This window comes from Calidris pugnax, unplaced genomic scaffold, assembly GCF_001431845.1.
Source record: "Calidris pugnax isolate Ruff unplaced genomic scaffold, ASM143184v1 scaffold18, whole genome shotgun sequence".
Lineage (NCBI taxonomy): Eukaryota > Metazoa > Chordata > Aves > Charadriiformes > Scolopacidae > Calidris > Calidris pugnax.
In genome coordinates this window covers 8,921,322-8,943,253 of record NW_015090812.1, presented here as the reverse complement: position 1 = coordinate 8,943,253, position 21,932 = coordinate 8,921,322, and the positions used below count along the sequence as shown (strand labels likewise).

At 41.0% G+C, this 21,932-nt stretch overlaps 2 protein-coding genes across 2 annotated transcripts in view; one reads left to right on the top strand and one right to left on the bottom strand.

Annotated features, from left to right (window-relative positions):
• The window catches only part of MMACHC (methylmalonic aciduria (cobalamin deficiency) cblC type, with homocystinuria), a 6,551-nt gene extending 2,332 nt beyond the window's left edge, over nt 1-4,219 (top strand). The window contains exons 2-4 of the mRNA XM_014939042.1: nt 1,906-2,100; nt 2,501-2,653; nt 3,210-4,219. Coding sequence (XP_014794528.1) covers nt 1,906-2,100; nt 2,501-2,653; nt 3,210-3,521 — 660 coding nt within the window. The 3' untranslated portion in view covers nt 3,522-4,219. The remainder of the gene's footprint in view (nt 1-1,905; nt 2,101-2,500; nt 2,654-3,209) is intronic.
• A 10,286-nt stretch (nt 4,220-14,505) lies between these two features.
• The window catches only part of PRDX1 (peroxiredoxin 1), a 7,695-nt gene continuing 268 nt past the window's right edge, over nt 14,506-21,932 (bottom strand). The window contains exons 2-6 of the mRNA XM_014939044.1: nt 18,918-19,034; nt 17,757-17,910; nt 17,359-17,481; nt 16,416-16,546; nt 14,506-14,887 (exon numbers count right to left, since the gene is read on the bottom strand). Of these exons, the coding sequence (XP_014794530.1) occupies nt 14,802-14,887; nt 16,416-16,546; nt 17,359-17,481; nt 17,757-17,910; nt 18,918-19,023 (600 nt within the window). The 5' untranslated portion in view covers nt 19,024-19,034 and the 3' untranslated portion in view covers nt 14,506-14,801. The remainder of the gene's footprint in view (nt 14,888-16,415; nt 16,547-17,358; nt 17,482-17,756; nt 17,911-18,917; nt 19,035-21,932) is intronic.

The following is a 21,932-nucleotide window of genomic DNA, read 5'->3' as shown; positions in this document are numbered from 1 at the left end:
TCCCCCGCCGTGGCGTCAAGCAGAGCGACGTCACCATCCCCGGGGTTGGCGGAGGGAGCGGGGAGAGGGGGGGGTGTGGCCGTTCCCGCAGTCGGTGGCGGCCCCGCGGCGCCGGGCCGAGGATGGCGGCGGTTCGGGATGAGCGCGGGCGGGACGAGCCCCGGCGCTCCCGCCAGCAGGCGGCACTGCCGGCCCGGGCCTCGGCTCTGCCGGCCCCGCTGGGTACCGGAGGCGGAGCCCCGAGCGGGGCCGGGGTTGGAAGGGCGCCCGGGGAGCCTCCGCTCATCCCGCCCGGTGAGGCCGGTCAAGGCTACAGCTGCCCGGGCGAACCGGAGGTCAGCTCGGGTCCCTTGCGCTGGCTGTTAAGGCCGGGAGAGACAAATACAGCCGCGTCTGGACCGACAGAGGGTAAAGTCCTCTGACCAAGATTAAATTTTAACCGAAATGCAGAAAGGCGGCATATGGAAGCGCAGGCTGCCCCGTCCCGATGACACTCGCCCGCTTACGCCCCTCCCTCGGCCCCCACCAGCCCTGTGGGGTGCCTGCCTTGCTCGCCCCAAGGGCAATCTGCAATAAATCAGCCTGCGGTATCAAACAAAATGAGACCTGACCTTCCCCTCCTCGGGGGAGTGTTGTATTTGTCACCCCAAATATTTGTCACCTGAAATATTTCTACTTCCTGCCATGTTCTTGATTGGACAGAAAGTAAAAGGGAGCGAGGCGCTGAGAGAAGTGAGATCTCCAGGATTTGGAGAAGAATTTAACGCCGCTTTCCCAAAATCCAGCAGCAGGATCAGGGGCAGAACCCAGATCACAAAGGCCGCAGCTCCCAGCACTGGTACCTCTTTCGAGATTGGATTCTCAGGCAGCCGGGCCCTGGCGCTCTGGCCGACATAAACTGGGAAATGAGCAAACTTTAGATTCAGTTTCTTGTAATATCTCAATTCAGCACCTCAAACAAGAGTCACAAAACCGATTAAAACTTTTAAATCTTACTTTTGATGTAAGAATGTAAACAGTTTTCATTCTGTGTTTCCCTACAGCTGCCAGTGTCACCTGTAAAGTCACTTCCAGATTAATTTCACTGATGTTTCGAGGTGACCAGGATTTTGCATTTTCAGACTAAATATTAGAGTTACGCTGCTTGGCGTCTTTCTGAATGTTAGACCTGGTCTTTGCGGCGTCCCAGGAGAGTGGGAGTTGTCACAACCTATACAAGGGCTGATGTTATGGTGGAGTGTGGGGTTTTGGCCGTTACCTCCTCCTGCGTGGCAGCTCCTGCTCTGAGCCCTGTCCCCCTGGTCACGTCCTGGCTCGAGCCCTCCTTTCTGCCTCTAACACACCCGGCCCCGGCAACAGGTATCAGAATGTGGCCGTGTCACAATCCAGGCGCCACAGCTGATAGTTCTGGGGAATTTTAGCACTGGCGGGGAACCCCACATCCTTTGTTTTCACACCTAAATGTTTCCTGCTGAAGAAATACAACCACACAACTTGTCACACGAGCGAAACAGAAGTACCGGCTTCTTTCTGGCTGAAGCTGAGGGGAAAAAAAAAAAATCCTCAAACTTGTAAAAGCGCTATCTAAACCAAAACATCTGATTTGCATTGGCAAGACTGGCTGCTCCTCCTTGATCCCAGCTGGATAAAAGGGCAATCTTGAGCTGAATGCAGCGGATGATTCTTATCTCCCACATTTAAGGTGCAGCTTCCAGAAACTGTAAATCCCAGTATGCAAACCAGCTGGGTTTGAATGGAAGGCACTGGGCAGGCTGCCTATCTGGGTTGCAAATGAAGGTGCTTACACTTCTTTCCACTTTTTTTTTTTTTTTTTAATTCCTGCATGCCCGCTAGCAAAAGAATGGTGTCTCTGTTTTAATGGAGATTTGTTTTTCTTTGCCAAAGGTTGGATGGTACAATGCTGTTCTCCAGCCAGCCTTTCACCTCCCCTACCCAGATGACACACTGGCCTTCGTGGTCCTCAGCACACCTTCAATGTTTGACAAAGCCCTTAAACCTTTTGTGAACAAAGAGCAGTTAAAAATAATCAGGGATCCTGTGGATCAGTGTGTTTCTCATCACTTGGCACGGGTGAAGGAGGTAAGAACCTGAAATACCAATTGCTTTTACTACTGTGGCATGTGAGCGGGTGGGCTGAGCACTAGACAAAGCCTGCCAGGTTCCTGCCCTTGCTCTTTAGAAGGGTGAAGCATTATTCACGATGGTTAATTCGTACTAAGAGCATCAACAGGCTGTTGACCTGCTTTACTTGCATATTCTGGTCTCTTTGCCGTTACAGCCTGTAGCTGTGCAGGGCGCTTCACAGTCCCAGTTTGAAAAGCCAAGGCCAGAAGCTGCTGGTAGATTTCAGTAGCAGGATGTGGAAATCTGCAGGCTTCACACACGCTTGATTTGCCGGCATCCAGCACTTCTGTACTGCTCAATCTTTGTCCATAAACCTGGGCTGATGCTTTTTTTTGTTTGTTTTTCATTTTTCCAGAAATTCCCTGACCAGAAGGTGGACGTCATCTTTGATTACGAGATCCTGCCAAGCCGAAAGCCCAAGTTCTTGGCGCAGACAGCTGCCCACGTGGCTGGAGCCGCATATTACTACCAAAGGAAGGATGTGAAGCTTGATCCTTGGGGGAAAAAGGTGAGGCAAAAACGCAATCTGGGAAGAACCACCAACCTGCAATCACCAAATTGTACAACTGTTCTTTACTCACTAGTTCTTCCCGCAGGAAAATACTGAGTCCAGATCACATATAGATGCATAAAGTGTTTCAGGCAGGAATCGGGAGCTCCCAAGATTCTTTGGGGTGTAGGGAGGTGCATACATGGAGAAGAATATCTTGACCTATTAAACCTACTCAGAAGAATAAATTTCACTGTAAAAGAAGATCCGTTGCTTGGAGTATTATAAATAGGGGAAAAAAATGCACTGTGGTTTATTTCTGTGTTAGATTTTCAAAAGGGACCTCTCCCCACATTACAGGACTGTGTGTGGGGGCACAGGATAATGGGAATTAAATGCAATGCTTTGAGCCACATGTTCAGGAAAGAGCTTTCCTTTCTTCTCTGTGCAGCACTCCAACAGAGGGCTAGGAGTGTGAGAAGTAGCATCAAAGCTTAATGCTTTGAACTCTAACCATTACTCGAGACAAAATGAGACATCCTAGACCCTTCTTTTTTTTTTTTTTTCCTTCCAGAAGATCTATGGTGTATGTATCCATCCCAAGTATGGCGGTTGGTTTGCTATCCGGGGTCTCCTCGTGTTTCCAGACATCCAGGTACCATTCCTGGAACAGTCTGCCCCCATCGACTGTGTGAACACAGAGGAAAAAAGAATTGAGTTGCTGGAGGAATTCAATTTCCACTGGCAGGACGGCCGCTACAGGGACATCATTGAAGTGAAGGAAAGGTATTCGGAGGAGCAAAAAGCCTATTTTGCCACTCCTCCAGCGGAGAGATTCAAGCTGCTAGGGCTGACACAAGAAGCCCAGAGAAGCACATTTCACTGAGTAACACGGCTCCAGGAAAGGACAGAGGGGAAGCAAAGTGTAACTCCTCAGCACCTTCTTTTCCGTGGTGCTGAGGAGGAAGTCGGGCTGATACAGAGATGGCAGATCCAAGCAGCTTGTGCAGCGTCTCAATCCAAACATCAGCTTCTCGGAAGAAGAGGGAGCACTGGAGCACTGCATCACAGTGCTTGTGGTCTGGAGGAAGGTAGGAGCGGTCCGTTCTCTGTTGTTGCTGGTTTGATATGTCTTTTTGGGAGTCTGGTAAGATGCTGATTAGCCTTTGGTTGGGAAAAGTTCAGACACTGGCAACCGGAAAACCTGTGCTGCTCATTAGAGAAGTCAGTTTTGGTCTAAAGAATTTCCTTTCCAAATGTTTTGGTTTTATTCTGGGTAAGACTAAAAAAAGTTAATTTTCTGTCCTTGTACTCTGAAATATTTTGGTTTTCCTCTGAACTCGGGGCAGATACTTTTTTAGATGCATCCAGCATTTATTACCCTTGTGTCATAGCTCTCCCTAGGGAATAAGTGTTCAGTCATTTCAGTCTTTCCTTCCTCAGAAAGAAGATTTGTCCAGTATTCCTTCACTTGCAGTGAAGCTGGCTGAATTTAATTTAAAAATCTTTTAATGTCTCCTTTCTTAACACCCAAAAGAAAATTCTCCAGAGATTGTTTTTCACTGGTCCTGTATGTGGAGCGGGCGTGAGATTCTCCAGAGATTGTTTTTCACTGGTCCTGTACGTGGAGCGGGCGTGAGAACAGCCAACAGCAGCCGCCTCCTTCGGGGCAGTTACAAAAGGGAAAGGGACAGCACAAAGGTCACCGCTCCAGTCTGCCCAGTTTCCTCTTCACCCGGGGTCAGCTTCTCAGAACAAAGCAATCTTTAGGTCAGTTTTAAGCACATATCCACTATATAGAGCAGCCGACTAAAATCTTCAGAAAGATGCTGAATAAAGTCTATATGAGTGGAGTTTTTACTTGTATTAAGATAACTGACTGAAAAAATCAATTCTTGTGACCTTTTTTCTCAGATAGATTAGGTTTGAATATAGACTATTTTTTCAGTGCCGTGCCAGCACACACCACAGTTTCACTACAATGGTTTCCTGTTGTACTTTCCATATGCAGGAGACCATAGAACTGCACGCACATAAAAAACATTACATGAAGCGTTGTCACGGACACAGGCAAGCAACCAGAGGGAAAAACGTTGTCACGGACACAGGCAAGCAACCAGAGGAGAAAAAGAGAGAAGATATCCATGATGTTCATGTTACTTATATTACTGGATAAAGCATATACAGACAGAAACATAACATTTCAGATTACTTTGTCCTGTTAGATTTGTTCAGAGGTTACAATGGCAGTAGGAATCAGGAATTAATTTATCTTAGAGCACTTTGAGGCTTAGGTCTCATTAAAATAATATATTATAATAAATTAAAATAATATTTTGTGGGAGTTTTGTTACTTGACTGCAATGCAATGCTGCAAATCACTAAGCACTTTTTCCCTTTCCTTGGTATCAACCTGATGATGCAAAAATACTCACTTTGCAGAACTGAGCCCTTTCTTTTTATTTTGTGTTGTGATTCTTCATACCTTTGGAGACCCAAACACCAAGGTTGCCCTCACAATAAGTCACAGCTTGATACAATTTTTGCATAGTTTATATACTAACTAAACATAATCGAAATTCAGCATAACAAGTTTGTTTTTCTGTAAACAGAGTAGTGAGCATGTGATCGCTGGGTTAGTTCAGTGTATTTGCTGTTACAAAAAGTCTTTTGTTGCTTTCCATGCTTTGTTCACCACATCTGACTAAGGCAGACACCTGACTTACTGTGTGATAGTGGTTATTGTGACTTTTAATTTAAGCAAAATAATGATTTTTTAAAAAATTCTGTTGTTTTGTTTCAGAATTACTTCTGCTTGAAATGTTGGTTACCTTCCAGAACTTTCCAACTGGACTGTAACTTAGCAGGGACTTGAGTTAATGGTTCATATTAGTAACGTATAAAAAAAATACTGATTCTCTTAGAAGGAGAAATACAGAATGCAATCAGATTTATCTTCTGGTACAATTTAAAGTAAAATATTTTGCTATTGTGGGGTTGATTTCTTAGAAATATTTAACATTTTGTCTTAGCTAATTTCTTAAACAGATTGCCATAACCATTTCAATTTTTGTAATTTATTTCTTCACATGGTATTTTGGTAAATAAAATACACAAAGTTGTAAATAACCCTCAGTACTGAGTATTTTTATTTAAGCAATACAATGATTAACTTGTGGAGAGTTAAAGATGTTAAAGTGAGAATTGATCACTGTGGTTTTAACATGCTGAAAATAGTGAGCTACCCAAGACACACAAAATCCAGTATCTGAAAACACAAGAAAGATTTCATTATCATATTATAAGTCCGTAAACTATTATGGCAGGCTCATCTGGGATATCAAAAAATAAAACATCCAGCGCATCATGAGTAAGTCTAATAAATGTTAATCTTTCCCAGGTCATTTCAGCAAGATCATTTAAGCAAGCACATAACAATGGCTTTCATTTTTTCCCCTGTTCTTGCAGTAACAAAAGTTCAAGGTGTCCCATACATAAGTGATATTTGAGAGGTTTTCACTCAGTAATTTAAAGGAATACCTGTAAGTACTGGATTTTTTATTTTTAAAAACATTTTAGTGAAAAATTAAACTAAATAAACTAAATAAAACTGAAAACATTTTAGTTTTAAAGACATTTTAGTCACAGCAAGGGCAAATCTGCATTCTTTGTGCTTCTGGAAATACAGTTGTGTCAGGCAGAATGGAGTCCAATTATTTAATAATACATCTATTCCTACTACAGTACCTTTGGAGAGAATTGGATTGGTTCTTACTCGTTTTCTCTTAGCTTAGTCACCAAGAGCCACAGCTGCAACTTGTAGTAATTTTCTTTCCTTGCTGGTTGGAGTATAAAGGTCTTTGTCTTATAAAATTGAAGTTTGAAAACCTGTTTGATTTATGTCATCTCTTGGGACAAGACTAGACATGGTGAGGAAAGGATCATTCTTGGAATCCTGAGGCATTGTGAAGACATTCTTATTTTTGGCATTTGCAAATGTCAAACAAGTAATTGCTAATACTTGGATAGATTTACTGGTTCAAGAGTCACATTTTACATTTTTAGAGAAGTAAATTTTTCACTATATCCTAGTATTTAAACATTTATTAGAGTATCTATTTTTCCTAAATATAACTATTAGGGTTGAGTATTCAAGAGCTGAACAGTAAAAAAATAATCAAAAGCTACTTGAATTTGAATTTAGTTTTAGCAACAAGATATTCAGTACATTTCAAGGTAGTAAAATGTTCTATGGAGAATTAACAAATCTGTAGTTTTCATGCACACAGCATTTATCATTCATCCTCTCCTTCAGTTAAACTTTACTTTTTTCTTTTTATTTCATCATTTATCTTAAAAGAACTGAGATTTTTATTAAGATAAAAAATGTGACAGAAAATACTGATTAAACGCAAAGCACAATCTAATCTGGTGAAAAGCAGCCATCAGAATTATTGCTCAGAAAGGGCAAACACTTGAGAAAACACTGCCGTTTGGGGTTGGGTTGTTGGGGTTTTTTTGTACCAGTTAAATGAGTTACGTTTCAGTGGTGCAAGAATAAGCATTAATGTTTATTTGTGGTATGAAGTAAAGTTTGGCAAACTTAATTCCTGATACTGCCTTATTTACTTCTGCTATAAAAAGGATGGTTTGTAACAGTCCTGTCTTCCTCTAAACTATGGAAGACTAAAGCTGGTTTGCTGCACAAACCATTGCTGGTGTGGCAGACAAAAATAGCCAACCTCATGGGAGCAGTGCACTCTTCTGGTTTTTTTTTTTTTTTTTTTTTTTGTTTGGTTGGGTTTTTTTTTCAGGTTTGGGTTTGGTTTTTTTTATAATGGGGCAACATTGCCCTCCTCTGGGTCAGAAGCATAATTTTACTCATTCACTATAGTATACATGGGCTTTTATTCATGACCAAAATTATTGGTGGTGTAGCTACTATTTAACATGGGTTAAATTACTGAAAATGCACAACGACTTGAATTCGACAAAAAAAAAATCTAAGTAAAGACTTCCATATTTCTGAAAACAAGAAGTGGCAGCTACTGCTCAGTGCCACTGTGATTATCAGCAGTCTCTGTTCAGCCCCATGTAAAAAGTACATTTAAAAACTTAGCTTTAAGCAGCTGATTTAGGCTTAACTGATTTAAGCAACAACAGTTCCAAAATTCTTCCTGTAAGGGGAAGTGGGTTTTCCCGTGGAGAGCCAGCTGTACGTCTGCAATCTTAACTTTCACAAATTCATCTACCAAAATGGACAAATGTATTCAGGAATGTTAAGTTGGCTTCCTGTCTTATCATATAACCTGTGACACATCATCAATCACATTTGTTTCAGGAAGCAAACTGAGCACTTCCCCACTAGGTTTTCAAGGAGGAAACAGAGAGAACCAAGGAACACAACTGTGCTTTTATCTTCTCTCTGCAGCTGAGAACCAGATAGATGTTCACAATACTTAGAAAAACAGCACTTTAAACCAAAGAGAAAGGTGTGTGTGGGTTTTCCCAATAACTGAATTATAATAACGGGAACTATGGCGAAAAACTTAACAAAAAATTATCACAGAATGAGCAATAAGATATTTTAGTGGAATGTTTAAAATCTCTCCAATAATGTACTACAATCTTCAAAATGTTTTTATATATGTATAAATGTATTTCAACTGGCTACTTCCTGAAAAAATAAATTACATAGCTACCATTCATTAATATTATCTCTAGAATAAGTTTTTCATTTAATGTTATTTTTGTTGATGTTTGTACATAATTTAGTGAGCAAGCAATTTTATTTTTTAATAACTGCATATATTTTATTTTCCCAAAACACTTCCTAAAGGAAGTCTTCAAAGTTTCTGGAAACCTTCACACTATATTGCCTTGGGTTCTTTCCCTCATGTCAAACAAAGCATGGGATAGGAGAATTCCTGTGAGTAAATGAAAGGAAGAGGTGGGAGGAATTTCTGGGTTGAAAAATATCTTACAGAATCTTAAATTTATGAAGAATAATTTCTTTTTCTATGAATGCATAAAACATCTCATTCCTTTTAAAGGAATTAGCTAGCTTTAGGCTTTAATTTCATGTCATAACCTTTTTTCCAGTATTGTTCTGACTAGTCTTCTTGAATCATTCACTTCTGCCTCAATCATTTTTTTTTTTACTGGCTCTGTTCCCCAAATTTAAAAAACTGCAGCAGTAGAAGTGAAAAAGAAATTCCCCTTATTTTTGTGCAAATGGAATTAGATTATATACATTAATTTGAAATTACATTGTTTTATTAATTGTATATTAAAGATTTTTTTCTCTCTTGACAAAGGATCTTAATCTCATTTGTCAGTGCAGATACTTCAAAAATATATTGCTATAGATTATGAAACATAAACGTAGTGCGCTCACAGTTTCAGAGGACAGTGCAATCTTGAAGATTTCTTAGGAATTCATATAGATACAGTTTCAGAGGACAGTGCAATCTTGAAGACTTCTTAGGAATTCATGGTCAAATGGTATCTTGGGCAGAAACATTCTAAGCAGACGTATGTTGCATACGAACAATGATTTAAGTTTCAAGTGAAAGAGCCAAGTTTCACATTAAAGCCCAAACCCATCATCACTAGGTGTGGTGGGAAGAGCTTACCACACGCACATGGTTGTGCAGGAACCCGGCAAACAATTCATAGCGTGGTGGCAACCTGTTTTCTGGCAGCCACCTGAGTGTGTGCAGCACGGATTAGCTGATCGTGCAGAGTTGTGCGATTTGCACAGGCTTTGGCCTGTAAAACCATTCTGTAATATCCTACTCCTGTGTTCTGTGAGGTGCTTAAATCATACCAATGTCACAGGTGAAGGTGCTGATTAGTGACCTGATACAAAACAGATGTGTGCACAGCCAAAGTAAAATCAGTTCTGACTGTACATTAAAGGCAAATTAATCTGCTTTTTCTCTTTTAGTATTAAAAAATAGAAGTTAATACATTCAACAAGATACCTGCTATTTCTTTGATTTTCTTGTTCAGTGTTCTTTTTGTTTATGCCATTAGTTTGTATCAAAAAAAAAAGACAGTGACAGCTTTAACACACTTTTTGGATTGATGTCCTTACCTCATTTCTCCCTTTGCACAGTAGAACCGTGACATTTCTGTGTAAGATATTTTCTGTTTATGCTTTATCTGGCTAGCAAGATACTTCACAATATATATTCACACAGACTGTCATTTAATACTGAACATCAGACTCGCTAAAAATTTCAGAGGATGTGTATCATATTTTTCAAACTATTAATATGATAAAACCCATTCTTTTAACATAATCTTTGCATGACTGTTGTTTGATATATAATATTACTAAGAAGTATAGTCCTGGGGCTTTTGTAAACATACTTTCTGAACCAAAGTGCATCCTGTTGCAATACCTGTGAGATGTAAACTACTTGCTTTTGTTCTTTGAACTGTATTGATTTGTTGGACTATCCAATAAACTATTCATGAAAGGCCTAATAAAAGGGCTGGAGCACTTGTTAAGAAAATAGTACTTTTTAAATTTAGTAACTTTTTAGAGTGTGCTTCAAATCAGTGAGAAACTAATTTTTGTAACAGTGCTAATTTATTACTAAGCAATTTTTTTTCTTATGAACATCTAAAAATAAATACGCAATTGTTCATTTTGAAATAACATGCTATAAAAGATTTATAAAATCTAGTAAAGGTTAGCTTCTGTATGTCGAAGATTGAAAGTCACATTCTGTATATTCTATAATAATCATGTACTACAAAGAATTTAAACCTTAGGCATTGTATTGTATTACTCATACAAAAAAAATCCTTGGATGCTCTTACACAAACGCTATTGTCTTTGAAAACTTACAGAAACCTATCACAAAAATAAGGTAGTAAATGTTCTTAATTTTAGATAAGATACGAAGAACATAATGCACGGAAGATTAATTTCCTTCCACGATTACTCAGTCTTCAGTAGGATCAGGCAAATCAGTATCTAAAGGCATTGTCTGTACCACTGAACAGGACCATCGCTATTTATTTTGAGGGCAAAATCACACCACCTGAGAGGTCATGTCAGGGCTACTTCTCACAGCTGTTCAAAGTTCGGTTTCAAACACTGACAAGAGTTTGCTCTTGTTAACAGTTGCATACAATTTTGAAATAATATTTAATTACATATCATTTTAACAGTTCTACAGATCTCACCAAACAGATAAAATCCTATATATATTTATATAATTACATCTACTATTGCTACTTACCAGTGTAAACACCTGGTGCTGTGTAGTTCAGCCCTCAAAACCAAGAAATTGGCTATATTTTAATAAACGTATTAAAGTATATTAATAAATATATTAAAATATAGCCAATTTCATTATCATATTGTCAGTAGATGACTGCTAGTACATTTGTTTCTATTGGCAGCCTGCTTTTGAGAGGAATGCAGTATCACAAATTTCTGTGAAAATCCCTAAAAGATACATGCAGGTATTTAAACTGATCCAAATAATTTTTCAGGGTTTATCTTGAGACTGAAACTTCATATGCTTGTAAAGTGCTTTGCATAGAGGCAAGCTAGTTATGTAAACCCCCAGTAATCATAGCAATCAGCTACAAATAAACAGAGGAGAGATACAGTAACATATATTTCAGTTTCCCTTCATCTGACTAAGATATTCTAAAGAAATTAATGAATACAAGATTACTTTTATAATAAGCACCCAAACTAGGAAAAAAAAAAACAAACTGCAATCACTCACGTGTTAAAAACAAAACATTTCATTCAAGATTCTATCCTTTCTGAATAGCATCTGCTGTAGAAATGCATCTTCAGAGAAAATCACACTAAGCAGTATGTGCCACTGCAACAGTCATCAGTCTTGTCACCAAAACTAAGAATTGCTGATGTATTTTTACCTCACTGGGAAATATTGTACCCACTGATCATGAAAGCAAAACTGGTTCATAACTGTAATGAAAATACAATAGGCATCTTGTTACATGAAAAATAATTTCTCAATAAGTGAGGATTATAATTATTTGAATGTCATAAAAATTACATGAGTCAAAGATGTCACGATGCTAGGAGTAGGGTGTGAGCCCCAGAACACTTAGTGGAAATTCCAAGCTGCATCTGAATCAATATTGAGTTTAAGCAAAGAAAGAAACCCAGACTCTTGATTTGAAGTTTTGTGTGTTACCCATTTTGTGTGTTATACTCTTGGAAACATTAAAATGACAGCGTGGGAACACGTTTCCAAGAATACCTCACGTGGCTGAATAATTAAAAAAAAAAAACGTTTAAAAAAATTGCATTCATTCTCAGAGTCAACCACTTGGTGCAAACATATAATACAGTTCATAGCCCACAGGTATTTTGTTTCTTGGATGTTTTGAGTTTCCGCATTCTCGTCATTGACCAGTGATGATGATGATTAATTATATAACATTAGTAGCGTCCAGGTGTACCAACTCCCAGCAGATAGCAACAGAACAATTGTAACCAAAATGTTTTTCAGACACAGAATTTGTTCTAAATTAATAGCTGCTTAAGTAGCTATTGAGATTAACCACTTTTCAAAACAGGAAAATGAACACGTGAGCACAACTGTCACTATTGGGACATTTAAAAGGTGGGAGGTATTAAAAATACGTTGTTGAACAATATTAGGTATCACTGAAAGCGCAAGGGAGCATAACTGTGTTAGCAACGAGGGCAAATGCCAACAGTTAATAACATTTTCCTGTCAGAACTTGCCTCTCCGCATGACAGGTCGGCAAAGGAAGGATCATCAAACGAAACACGTTACATCAGAGGTTAAATAAATGAAGACCATAGGTATTTTTACGGCACATTCCTTCACGCAGATCTCCCCTCAGAAGAACTCCGACCCGTCCTCTCCCATCTCCCGCCGCTCGCGAGGGAAGCGGCCCAGTGACCGCCCGGGGCAGAGGGGCGGGGCACCGCCCGCGCGCCCCCTCAGCGCAGCCAATCCCCGGCCGCCCCGCGCGCCGGCCGTTGGAAAAGCGCGGGCGGCGCCACGGGCCCGCTGAGGGGAGGGCGAGGCCCGCCCGCTCCGCTGAGGAACGGCGGGGTCCGGGGTGGGGGCTTCCCCCTCAGCCAGGCGGGACAACCGCCGTCAGAACCCCTTCGTCCCCGGAGAGTCCGGGATGGGCGTATGAAGGCTCCCTCCGCCTCTCAGGGGGGAGTTCTGAAACCAGAACCTGAGAAAAACCCTTTACCCCCTACAACAAAGGGGAGGCAAGAGAGTAAGTCTGTTCCTTTTAAATGCTTTTTTTAATCACATTTGAACAGTGAATGCATTTAAAAGATTTGAGAGGCCATTTGTATTGTGCTGAGGGGCTGAACTTGGTTATTAATGTAAGGGCCCTTGTTCTGTGCTCAGACTGACTGACTTGCCACACTACCAGGATTTCACTTAGCATTGTATGATGTAGGGGCCCAGTCAAAACAGATGCAGTTTTATTACTGAATAACAGAAGTAACTTTAGTCACATCATCAGGGTAAAGATACCTGTTCCACAGGGCTGGACTATGCCAATATTGTGCCCTCCAAAGAATTCCTCCAATCAATTTGGTGACACTTCAAGGCTAGCATAGCTAGATACAGCTAAGGTAAGTTTTAAGTTAACCTTGACTTAAATCCATTTGCTAGGAAGGGAAGTTTGATATACAAAGGTAATTTAGTACTCAGCCATACTGCATTAGTATACATTCACTTAAATATATACACTCTTGTTAGTTCTCAGTGCCACCCAGGATGTTAGCCTCATTTGTTATCTTGAGAGTAATTTAGATTTTAAACATCATGATCCAACTAAGCATCACTTCCATGTATTTGTGATGCTTAGGCAAAACCCAGGGGATTAGCTATTTTCATTTTTATTGCAGTATTTGTTTAACAGACTTCTGCGATAAGTCTGTTTTTTCCAACTGCACAAGACAAGTTTACTACTCAAGGCATGCAACTTTCACTTCTGACTCATCTAAGTAGCCCTGGGCCTCAACTTTGTTATTGCTCACTTTAAAGCAGGACAAAACTTGTCTACTACTTGAGCTGAAGACAGATGCAATGTTTTAGCCTTTAAGAGTTTAATCTTTACAGGTACATAAAGATTTCAGCATTCTAACTCACTTGTATTCCTCGGCTTCTTACCCAAATCCTCAGGTCTGAAGTTTAGGACTTAATTGCAAGCCACCATTAAGCTTTAGTGTAACTTAAGGCCAGTCATGTGCTTCAAGTTTTACAGTACATGCATAATCATTTGGAATAGAAAGATTAAAGACAAGGCTGAGCACATCCAAGTAGCAGATTTTATAGTGCCACCCTTCTTTTGATCTTAGTCATATGACTACCAGCTAATGGGCAATTGGCATATTCTTACTCCCATGTAGTAGGAGAGACTAGGGTTGAATGTTTTATATCCAAGGAAGTTTGCTCTTCAGAAAGCCCAGTCTTCCACTCCTGTACACAGCATTCAACTGAATGCTGGATTCCAAGAAGATTAGCATGAACAGTCAGTTTTGACCAAAGTTGACACAGAAATTAGTGTGTTTACACTGTGCATGAAAATATGGTTCATGCTCAGAGCACAGTACACAGAATTGCTTGAGTCTTACAGACTCATATCACACCATGTTCCTCTGCCTATCCTCTTCATGACTTTGCTATTAAAGAGTCCTTGACTACTGCAAAGTGAAAACTGTTAGTATCTCCATTCTAATGGAGCTGTAGAAGGCCTTTAGGAATTGAGTTTCTACACACAGCTCAGTAGACAGAGCTTTCAGAAGTGCAACCTGCATGGATCTTGCAGCTCTCCTGATGACTACAACATAAGAACAGTAGACAGCATGCTCTTTCCACAAGTTTAATAGAGTTACAAAAGGGTACAACTGCTCTATATGCAACACATGGCTAACCACATACACTGCATTGTCACTAAAGTCAACAGGGCTTGATGTACAGATACTGATCATTAGGATTTTCTATGAAGGCTGTCAACAGGACAAACTTTCCTTCAAGTAAAAAAGTTACTGTTTATACCTATAGCATGATCCCTTGACTCAGATGCAATGACTTAGTCAAAGTTCAGTAACTGATGCTTGCTCTTTACGTAAGGCATACTAGTTTCCATTCAAACTGAAAGTTTACTTCTGCTTTGAGAAATATTCTTTACTCTTCTGAACATCAGGCTTGATTGTGTCACTGCCAGGCTTCCAGCCAGCTGGGCACACTGAAATGATTAAAAAAAAGTTTAAGACTTACCAGCTGCTCCTGCAGAACATGTTTTACACAATACTAAAGCAAACTAGCATCTCAAAACTTGTATATATACACATCTTTGTAACATACAGAAGATGTATTATTCAGTATGGCATTACATTCAGTTATTCTACTCATTTCCATTTGATCACTAGGTAGTAGCATCCTAGGAACTGGGTGTTTGCCCATGGAGTAGCAGGCCCTTTACACATGCATCCCTCCCCAACTCCTTAAAAGAAGCCTGACAGCAAGGTAACACCAACTCCAGAAGCCTGGGACAGAAAGCTTTACAACTATTACAGTACCATTCCTCCTTGGATCCAGTCAAGTTTATATTCTCCTTATCTTTAATCAATCCTGGTCCCATTCTACAGTTTAACAGGGAGTGAGAAGAAGAGTTAAACTGTCTCTAGTTCCCCTATATGGCTACTAAAAGGCCACCAAGATGCAGAGGTTGCATGGCCTCAGAAGTGCAGTGACTCCACATGATTTTTTTTTTTTTAAACAGTATTCCTTTAACACAGCCATGCAAGGCTTAATGCGTGCTCCACACAAGACTGGCAATTTTAGCTCAGCTTCTGAGTGTTGCCACACACCTTATTCTGGTCTATCCTAGTTCACATGATATTGCTGTCCTAGTTCTAGAGGAAAAGCTACTCCAGAGCAAAGTAAATCCCAAGAAGCTTCATTTGCAAGACATGCGACTGCTCCATCATCAATTATTAGGGACATCTGAGCTGACAAGAGTATTGTGTACTAGTTCAAAAAACATTTGACTCTCTTCAGGCTACAGTATAGCCACAATAGCAGCTTCATTTAATAAAATTCGCCATTGATTTATCTGAAGCAAGTTAAGTATGACCAGCAGCAACATCTATCATTAGTTAAGTTAATTTTAAGTTTCCATAACCAAACGTTTCATTTGCAGTGCTTTTTTGGTAACTCCTGCAGAAAAGCTACCAGCCTCAAGCACTTCATATCACTCTTGAACTACGGGTGCAAAGACACTCTCACTCCTTTTCCCTTCACTACACACAGACACAGTTCAGCAGGCTTTCTAGAAATTTAAATGCTTAAAACACAGCAGTAGTACTGATGGTCTCAGCCTACCAAATCTAGGAGCAGAGTCTAAATTATGCTCACCTCTGGGGGCTAAATTATTACATGTTCTTTACTTGTCTCAAGTATTTTGTGTGTCTAATTGAAAGACAGAGACAAGCGTTATATGCTTGACCAGATATCCAACACCAAATTTGGTTTACATGGTATTTCAACATTAGAAAGTATTTAATGGACCATTAACTGAAATAAATCTAATACTATGGTGTCCTTCAACACACAGCTTTACATGACAAGCTGCATTTCAAGAGGCACAATTACTTACTGTGTGCAGATCTGTAGATGTACTTAGCACCATCTAGTAAACCTTGACGTAACCTGCCTAGTTAATACTGTTCTCTGAAGAAACATTTAAGATTAGGAAGAGGAAGAACCCTTACCTTCTCCATGTTTATCTGTAAACTGGAAGGCCTGGACAAGTCTGAGGGTTTCATCAACAGAACGGCCAACAGGCAGATCATTGATTGTTATCTGCCTCAGGATCCCCTTCTCATCAATTATGAACAGACCCCTAGAAAAAAAACATTAACACCAGCCCTCAAGTTTAATCTGTTTTTCAAAAGCTGTGCTAGACTGGAGTAAGTTTCAAAATCTCAAGTTCAGTAATCTTATTACAGCAATAGATTGTGTCATCTACTATTAGCAACCTCTTCCCAAAAGCCAAACACCTTTGGTGTATGCATAGCACTGAAACATTAGCAGTTGAAAGCCTAAAGGCAAGTCAGAACACCAGTGAACGAAAGCAAAGCAACACTTCCTATTTAAATAGATACTAGTGGAAAAGCAAAATGGAAGAAAAACCTAAGGAAAGGCACTCTTCTATTCAAAGAAAAAAGGACAACATAGCAATGGCTCAGCAATTAGTCTTCCAAAGTCACATTAAGAGTTCGCAGAAGTTCAGCTCCCTCAGCAACTTGAACTCCGAATGGCTGACTAGAAGATAAGGCTGGGGTTTTGATTAATCTGTAATCACTAGATTAAATACCTGTACGACTATGTAGGTGTCACATCACCAATATTTGCAGCTCACCTGCATGAGAGTCCTGCACTGTGCAGATAGGTAATTAAAGGGAAGCAGCAGGCACTTATCTAGGTTACCAAACCCATGAGAAACCTAAACACTGAGAACCAAGTAGCACCTCCCCAGCAGGAGTGCTTGATGGCTTGAAGCCATTTACATTTAGAATAGCTAATAGCTTCAACTTGCTGCAGGTGTTGAGGTATATGCAAGCTCTGCATTCACCTGACATGCTCTGCAGATTGTGACATAAGACTTTAACAGCAAGTTTACTTTCTTGCATATGGTATTATACATATACATACCTGTATGCAATACCTTCATCCTCTTTAAGTACTCCATATTCTTTGGCAATGGCACGTTTTGTGTCAGAAATCAACGGGATTTTCATAGTACCCAAACCACCTTGTTTCTTAGGAGTGTTGATCCTAAAAGCAGGAAGTTTCATGTTAAAAATATGGACAGTTCAGAATAAAGTATAAAGGTAGAAGAGAAGCTGATCCTTTCTGCAATACCATACTCCATTTGACATGAGGTGAGAACTAAACAGTACAGTCAGTTCTGTTCAGAAGCACCTTGCACTACTTCCCAAGTGCCTTTCTTTGGCACTTCAGTAAGAACATTTCAATGTACTCAGCATTCAGTTCCTACAATAACTGAGGCCAAGCAGAATATTCTATTAGGTTAAAAGGCTGATTCTTACCAGGCAAGGTGACAGAAGTGAGAGTCAACAGAAGCTCCAATTACTTCACAGTTAATTTTCTTGAATTCATCAGCTCTGTCACTGTATGCGATGATTTCAGTTGGACAGACAAAAGTGAAGTCCAGGGGGTAGAAGAAGAACACAACGTATTTTCCTAGAAGAGCAGTATAACCAGTTAGTCTCTTGCACCTTTTTAAGTTGTCATATTCAATATCATCCCTTCAAATACTGACTGAGGAGAAAGGGCTTGATACAACACTAAAGACGGAATGGTAAACTACAGATGCCTCTATTTTATGACTTGCTATATAGGTGGCAAGCCCATAAAGCACCTAGGGCATTTACACTTCAGCCAAGTATCACCTGCAGCACTCTTCAGGGCCACTCCATACCTAGTAACACAGAACCCAACTCAACTGAAGTCTCCAAAACCAGACTGTCAAATTTGACAGTGAATGCCTGTCTCCTGGGTCCGCTCCCACAGGCTGGCCCAGAGTACACCCAGTACCTGCACTAGAAGCCCCTGTGGTTGACTACAAACGGAGTGCAGAAGAGCCACAGGTCTGAAAGGGCACAAGCCAAGAAGACATTTTGATTTGAGTGGGTGACTAGCCTATATCTACTCACCACCCTCACACAGCCTGAGGCTTCCAGTTCAAAATATCTCTTTCAAAAGCCACCCACATTAGTACTTGAACACTTCAGGCTTTCCTTTTGATTTTAGTAAGCTTTTTTGGTAAGGCAAACATTTTACTAGTACTCTAGAGAAATGAACTTCCTTGATTAGAGGAAAGAACCTACTTTCCTTGACAGAAAACCTACAAGAAAAGACTTTGCTGTTCTACATAGTACTTTGCAGATGTTACATCAGTCTCATGGTATGATTGACAGAACAAATAAGCCTGATCCAAGATAACAGTTTAGAGAAGTCTTATGCTAATTAGCAACATTATCATAGCTTGGATATGCACCCATGCTGCTCACAGCTTCCCAAACATACTCCATCCATCACTGAGAACCACTGCACAAGTAAAACACTTCAGTCTACTGCCAAGTGGTCACTACTACTTCAAATCCAAATCAAGATATATCTTTAGATGCCCTTCCCTCCTGCATATGGCCAGGCTATATCTGTACAATTAGAGAAGCACATAGGCTTACCTTTATAGTCAGAGAGTTTGATGTCTTTGAATTGTCCATCTGGCATTACAGCCGTGGCTGTAAAGTCAGGGGCTGGTTTTCCAATGAAAGCATTTCCTGAAGACATCTTGATTTAATCTAGGTAAGAGTTAATAACAATACAGTTTAGATAATAGTACATTTGCACATGGAAGTAAGCATTTATTCACAGCATCTTATCAAGTTAGATTGAACAGCAAAGACAGTTTATCAGATCTTGGTCTTAAAACTAATTTCACTTTTAAGCCTTGTGTTGCAACTTTGTCACACAGGTGTCTACTCAAAACACTAGCATTTTTTTCCCCTAAAACAACAACAATACAGTAACATGTAGTGCAATAATCAAACCCCAGATATGCAGCCCAAGCCACTACATCCATTACTAGTACTTCAAGATCTATGTCTCATTAGCTTCCTAATGATACAGTAATGTTTATCAGCCCATCACAAACAAGAAACAGGGCTAGCCTTCCAGAGTTTTAGCAGTATTCAGTAAGTCTTCCAGTTCCACTTGGTGAATGAGTTAGAAAGTCTGGGGTTTAGACTTTTTGATGGGGAGATCTTTGTTGAAACTTACAATGGAATTTAAGCCCTCAAAACTTTATCTTCCTTTTGATTCCAGAAGAAAAGGACTTTGTTAATCTCCACAGTGAGAACAGCACTCTGCATAACTACACTTTGGCCTTTCAAACAATTAAACCTTGTTTTATTTGCAACTAGAAATCCTCCTGGTGTACATGGGAATTGCATTTTGTGTTAGAAATTAAAATTTCACAAGTTCTTAAACCTGTGCAGCCAGGTTATTTCCACCCCAAGCCTACTGAAAAGAGTAAAAGGGTACACAAGGACACGAAAGCTCTATTTCTGGCCACCTGCCCTAAAAGCCAGTCATTTATAATACACCCTGTGCAGTATTTTTGCTCAGTCTGGGAATGCAGCATATCGCTTTGGAATTCCAGTTACCTCCAGAGCATAATCTTTCAAATAGGTGACTTTATAAACCTGGTTTCTTCAGCTTAAAAGTGAAATCACTTTTAAAAAGACTTAAGTCATTCTATGCACTGCTACAAGCATTGGCTGCCTTGTAGATAAAAGACCCCTGAAAGGTTAGCACGAGTCTTATGTTGCTAAGGAAAACTGAGACTCCAGGATTCTTCCAAGTCCTGCCTGCAAGGCACTAAAGTCAATTCTAAAAAAGACGGAGAGCACCTCATTTCTTGGCTCCTTCTCCCTTGCCAGACACTTGGGGGGGTTCCTGGGGAACTAGCCCATAAGTCATCAACATTTATCCTTCAAGCCAAGTTTCAACTAATCAGTTTAGAGTCTTTTCAGGAAAGGTTTACCTTTCAAAGTTTCTCTCGCATACCCTGACAGTATATAGACAGTCACCACCTACTTCTCAGCTTTCATTTTGAGAAGTGGTAACCTGTTCTGTGTTTCTACCTGCCTTTTGCAACAAAGCCCTTTATCCAGTGGTTTAGGCTTCAACCTACAGCAGACTGGGAGTGAAAGGTGCCCCAAACTACAGAGCATCCATAGGATTGTACCAAAACAGCCTAGTAGGGAGGCATCAATCATCCCTCTGTCAAGCATCACACACAGCCATGAATGCAGGTGCAATTCTGAAACTGCAGTTATCTAAGAGGGACAGGGGGGTCAGCCATTGCACAATATTTATTCAAGATGCCTCCGGCCAGTTAGTTTTATCTTCTAAGCAATAGCTTTTTTTGTCTGGAGTGCATGACCGCATGTTTTGTCACTGAATTACACTCTTTTCCACTACTGAAGCTCAAGGTCATGCTTTTGCTCAGCACTATGCCAGTCCTCCTATATCTGTTCTATCAGTAATCCCTGGAGTATTTTACTAGGTATTCAATGCCAAATAAAAGCTGTCAAACTGCTCTTTGGCACTTCCTCTTTTTAAACTACAAGTTATTGCCCCCTTTTTAGGTGACACGACAATCTCCAATGTCAGGAGGAAACTGAGTTACCTTGTACTGCCAGAGAACCATCTGCTCTCCTCGAGGCACCTACTGGGACCTACCAACATTTCTGCTTTTCCGTGCGGGGTGAGCACGTGTTCTCACATGTTCTGCTCGGATTTTCAGCCACAGCATTTCCTAACCCACAGAGCACCAGACCACAGGCTCCGCATGTTGTTTCCTTTCATTCTGGAGGAAAGGAGAACGGAGGCTGCAAATCAAGGCGGCCTGAAGCCGGTCAGAACACCTTCCTGTTGCTCACAGCCACACACGGCCTCAATTATCTTCCAACTGCAATTATAATAAGCCAGGCCGGCGCTCTTTAGCTGGTAAATTCATACCTTTAGGATATCCTGAACAAAGGCGAAAGGCCGTTTCAAAAAAACACACCGTCAGCCTTCCACTCTCGCTACCTCCAGACCGTCACAAAAACGCGGTCGAGCTACCGACCTGCGGTCGGGAGAAGAGCCACAGGCCCCCCCGCAGCCGGGTACACCCACTCCAAAGCGTTCACCTCCGCAGCGACTGGGGACGCCTGCCCCCCCCTCCCCGCATGACCCCACCAAGGTGAGTACAGAACCTTGTTTTGTGTTTTTTTTAAGGCTTGGAAGCGGGAGAGGTCGCCCCGCGTTGATCTGAAGCCTCCAGCCCAGCCAGGGTTGGGGGCGTCGCCGGGGGGAGGCTGCTCCGCTCCCGGCACGGCCGCGCTCCTCCGCCCCCGGAGATCGCCCCGCGGCTCCTCCCCGGGCAGCGCAACGGGGAGCGCTGATAAAGGCCGGGGGCACAGGAAAGGGTTATCTGCCCCCCACATAAGAAGGGGGGGAAGGACAAGTGAGGGTGCGGAGGGCAACAGCTCGCCCTGGGCGCTTCGCTCAACACCCCATCTGCGCAGCGCCGGGGGGGGAGAGGGGGGGAAGAAAGCAAAAATTAATTAAAAACGCATAATCAATGTGCAAAGCTCCAAATAAACACTGCCCTGCAGCGAGCATACTCCCCCTCCTGACCCCCCCCACCG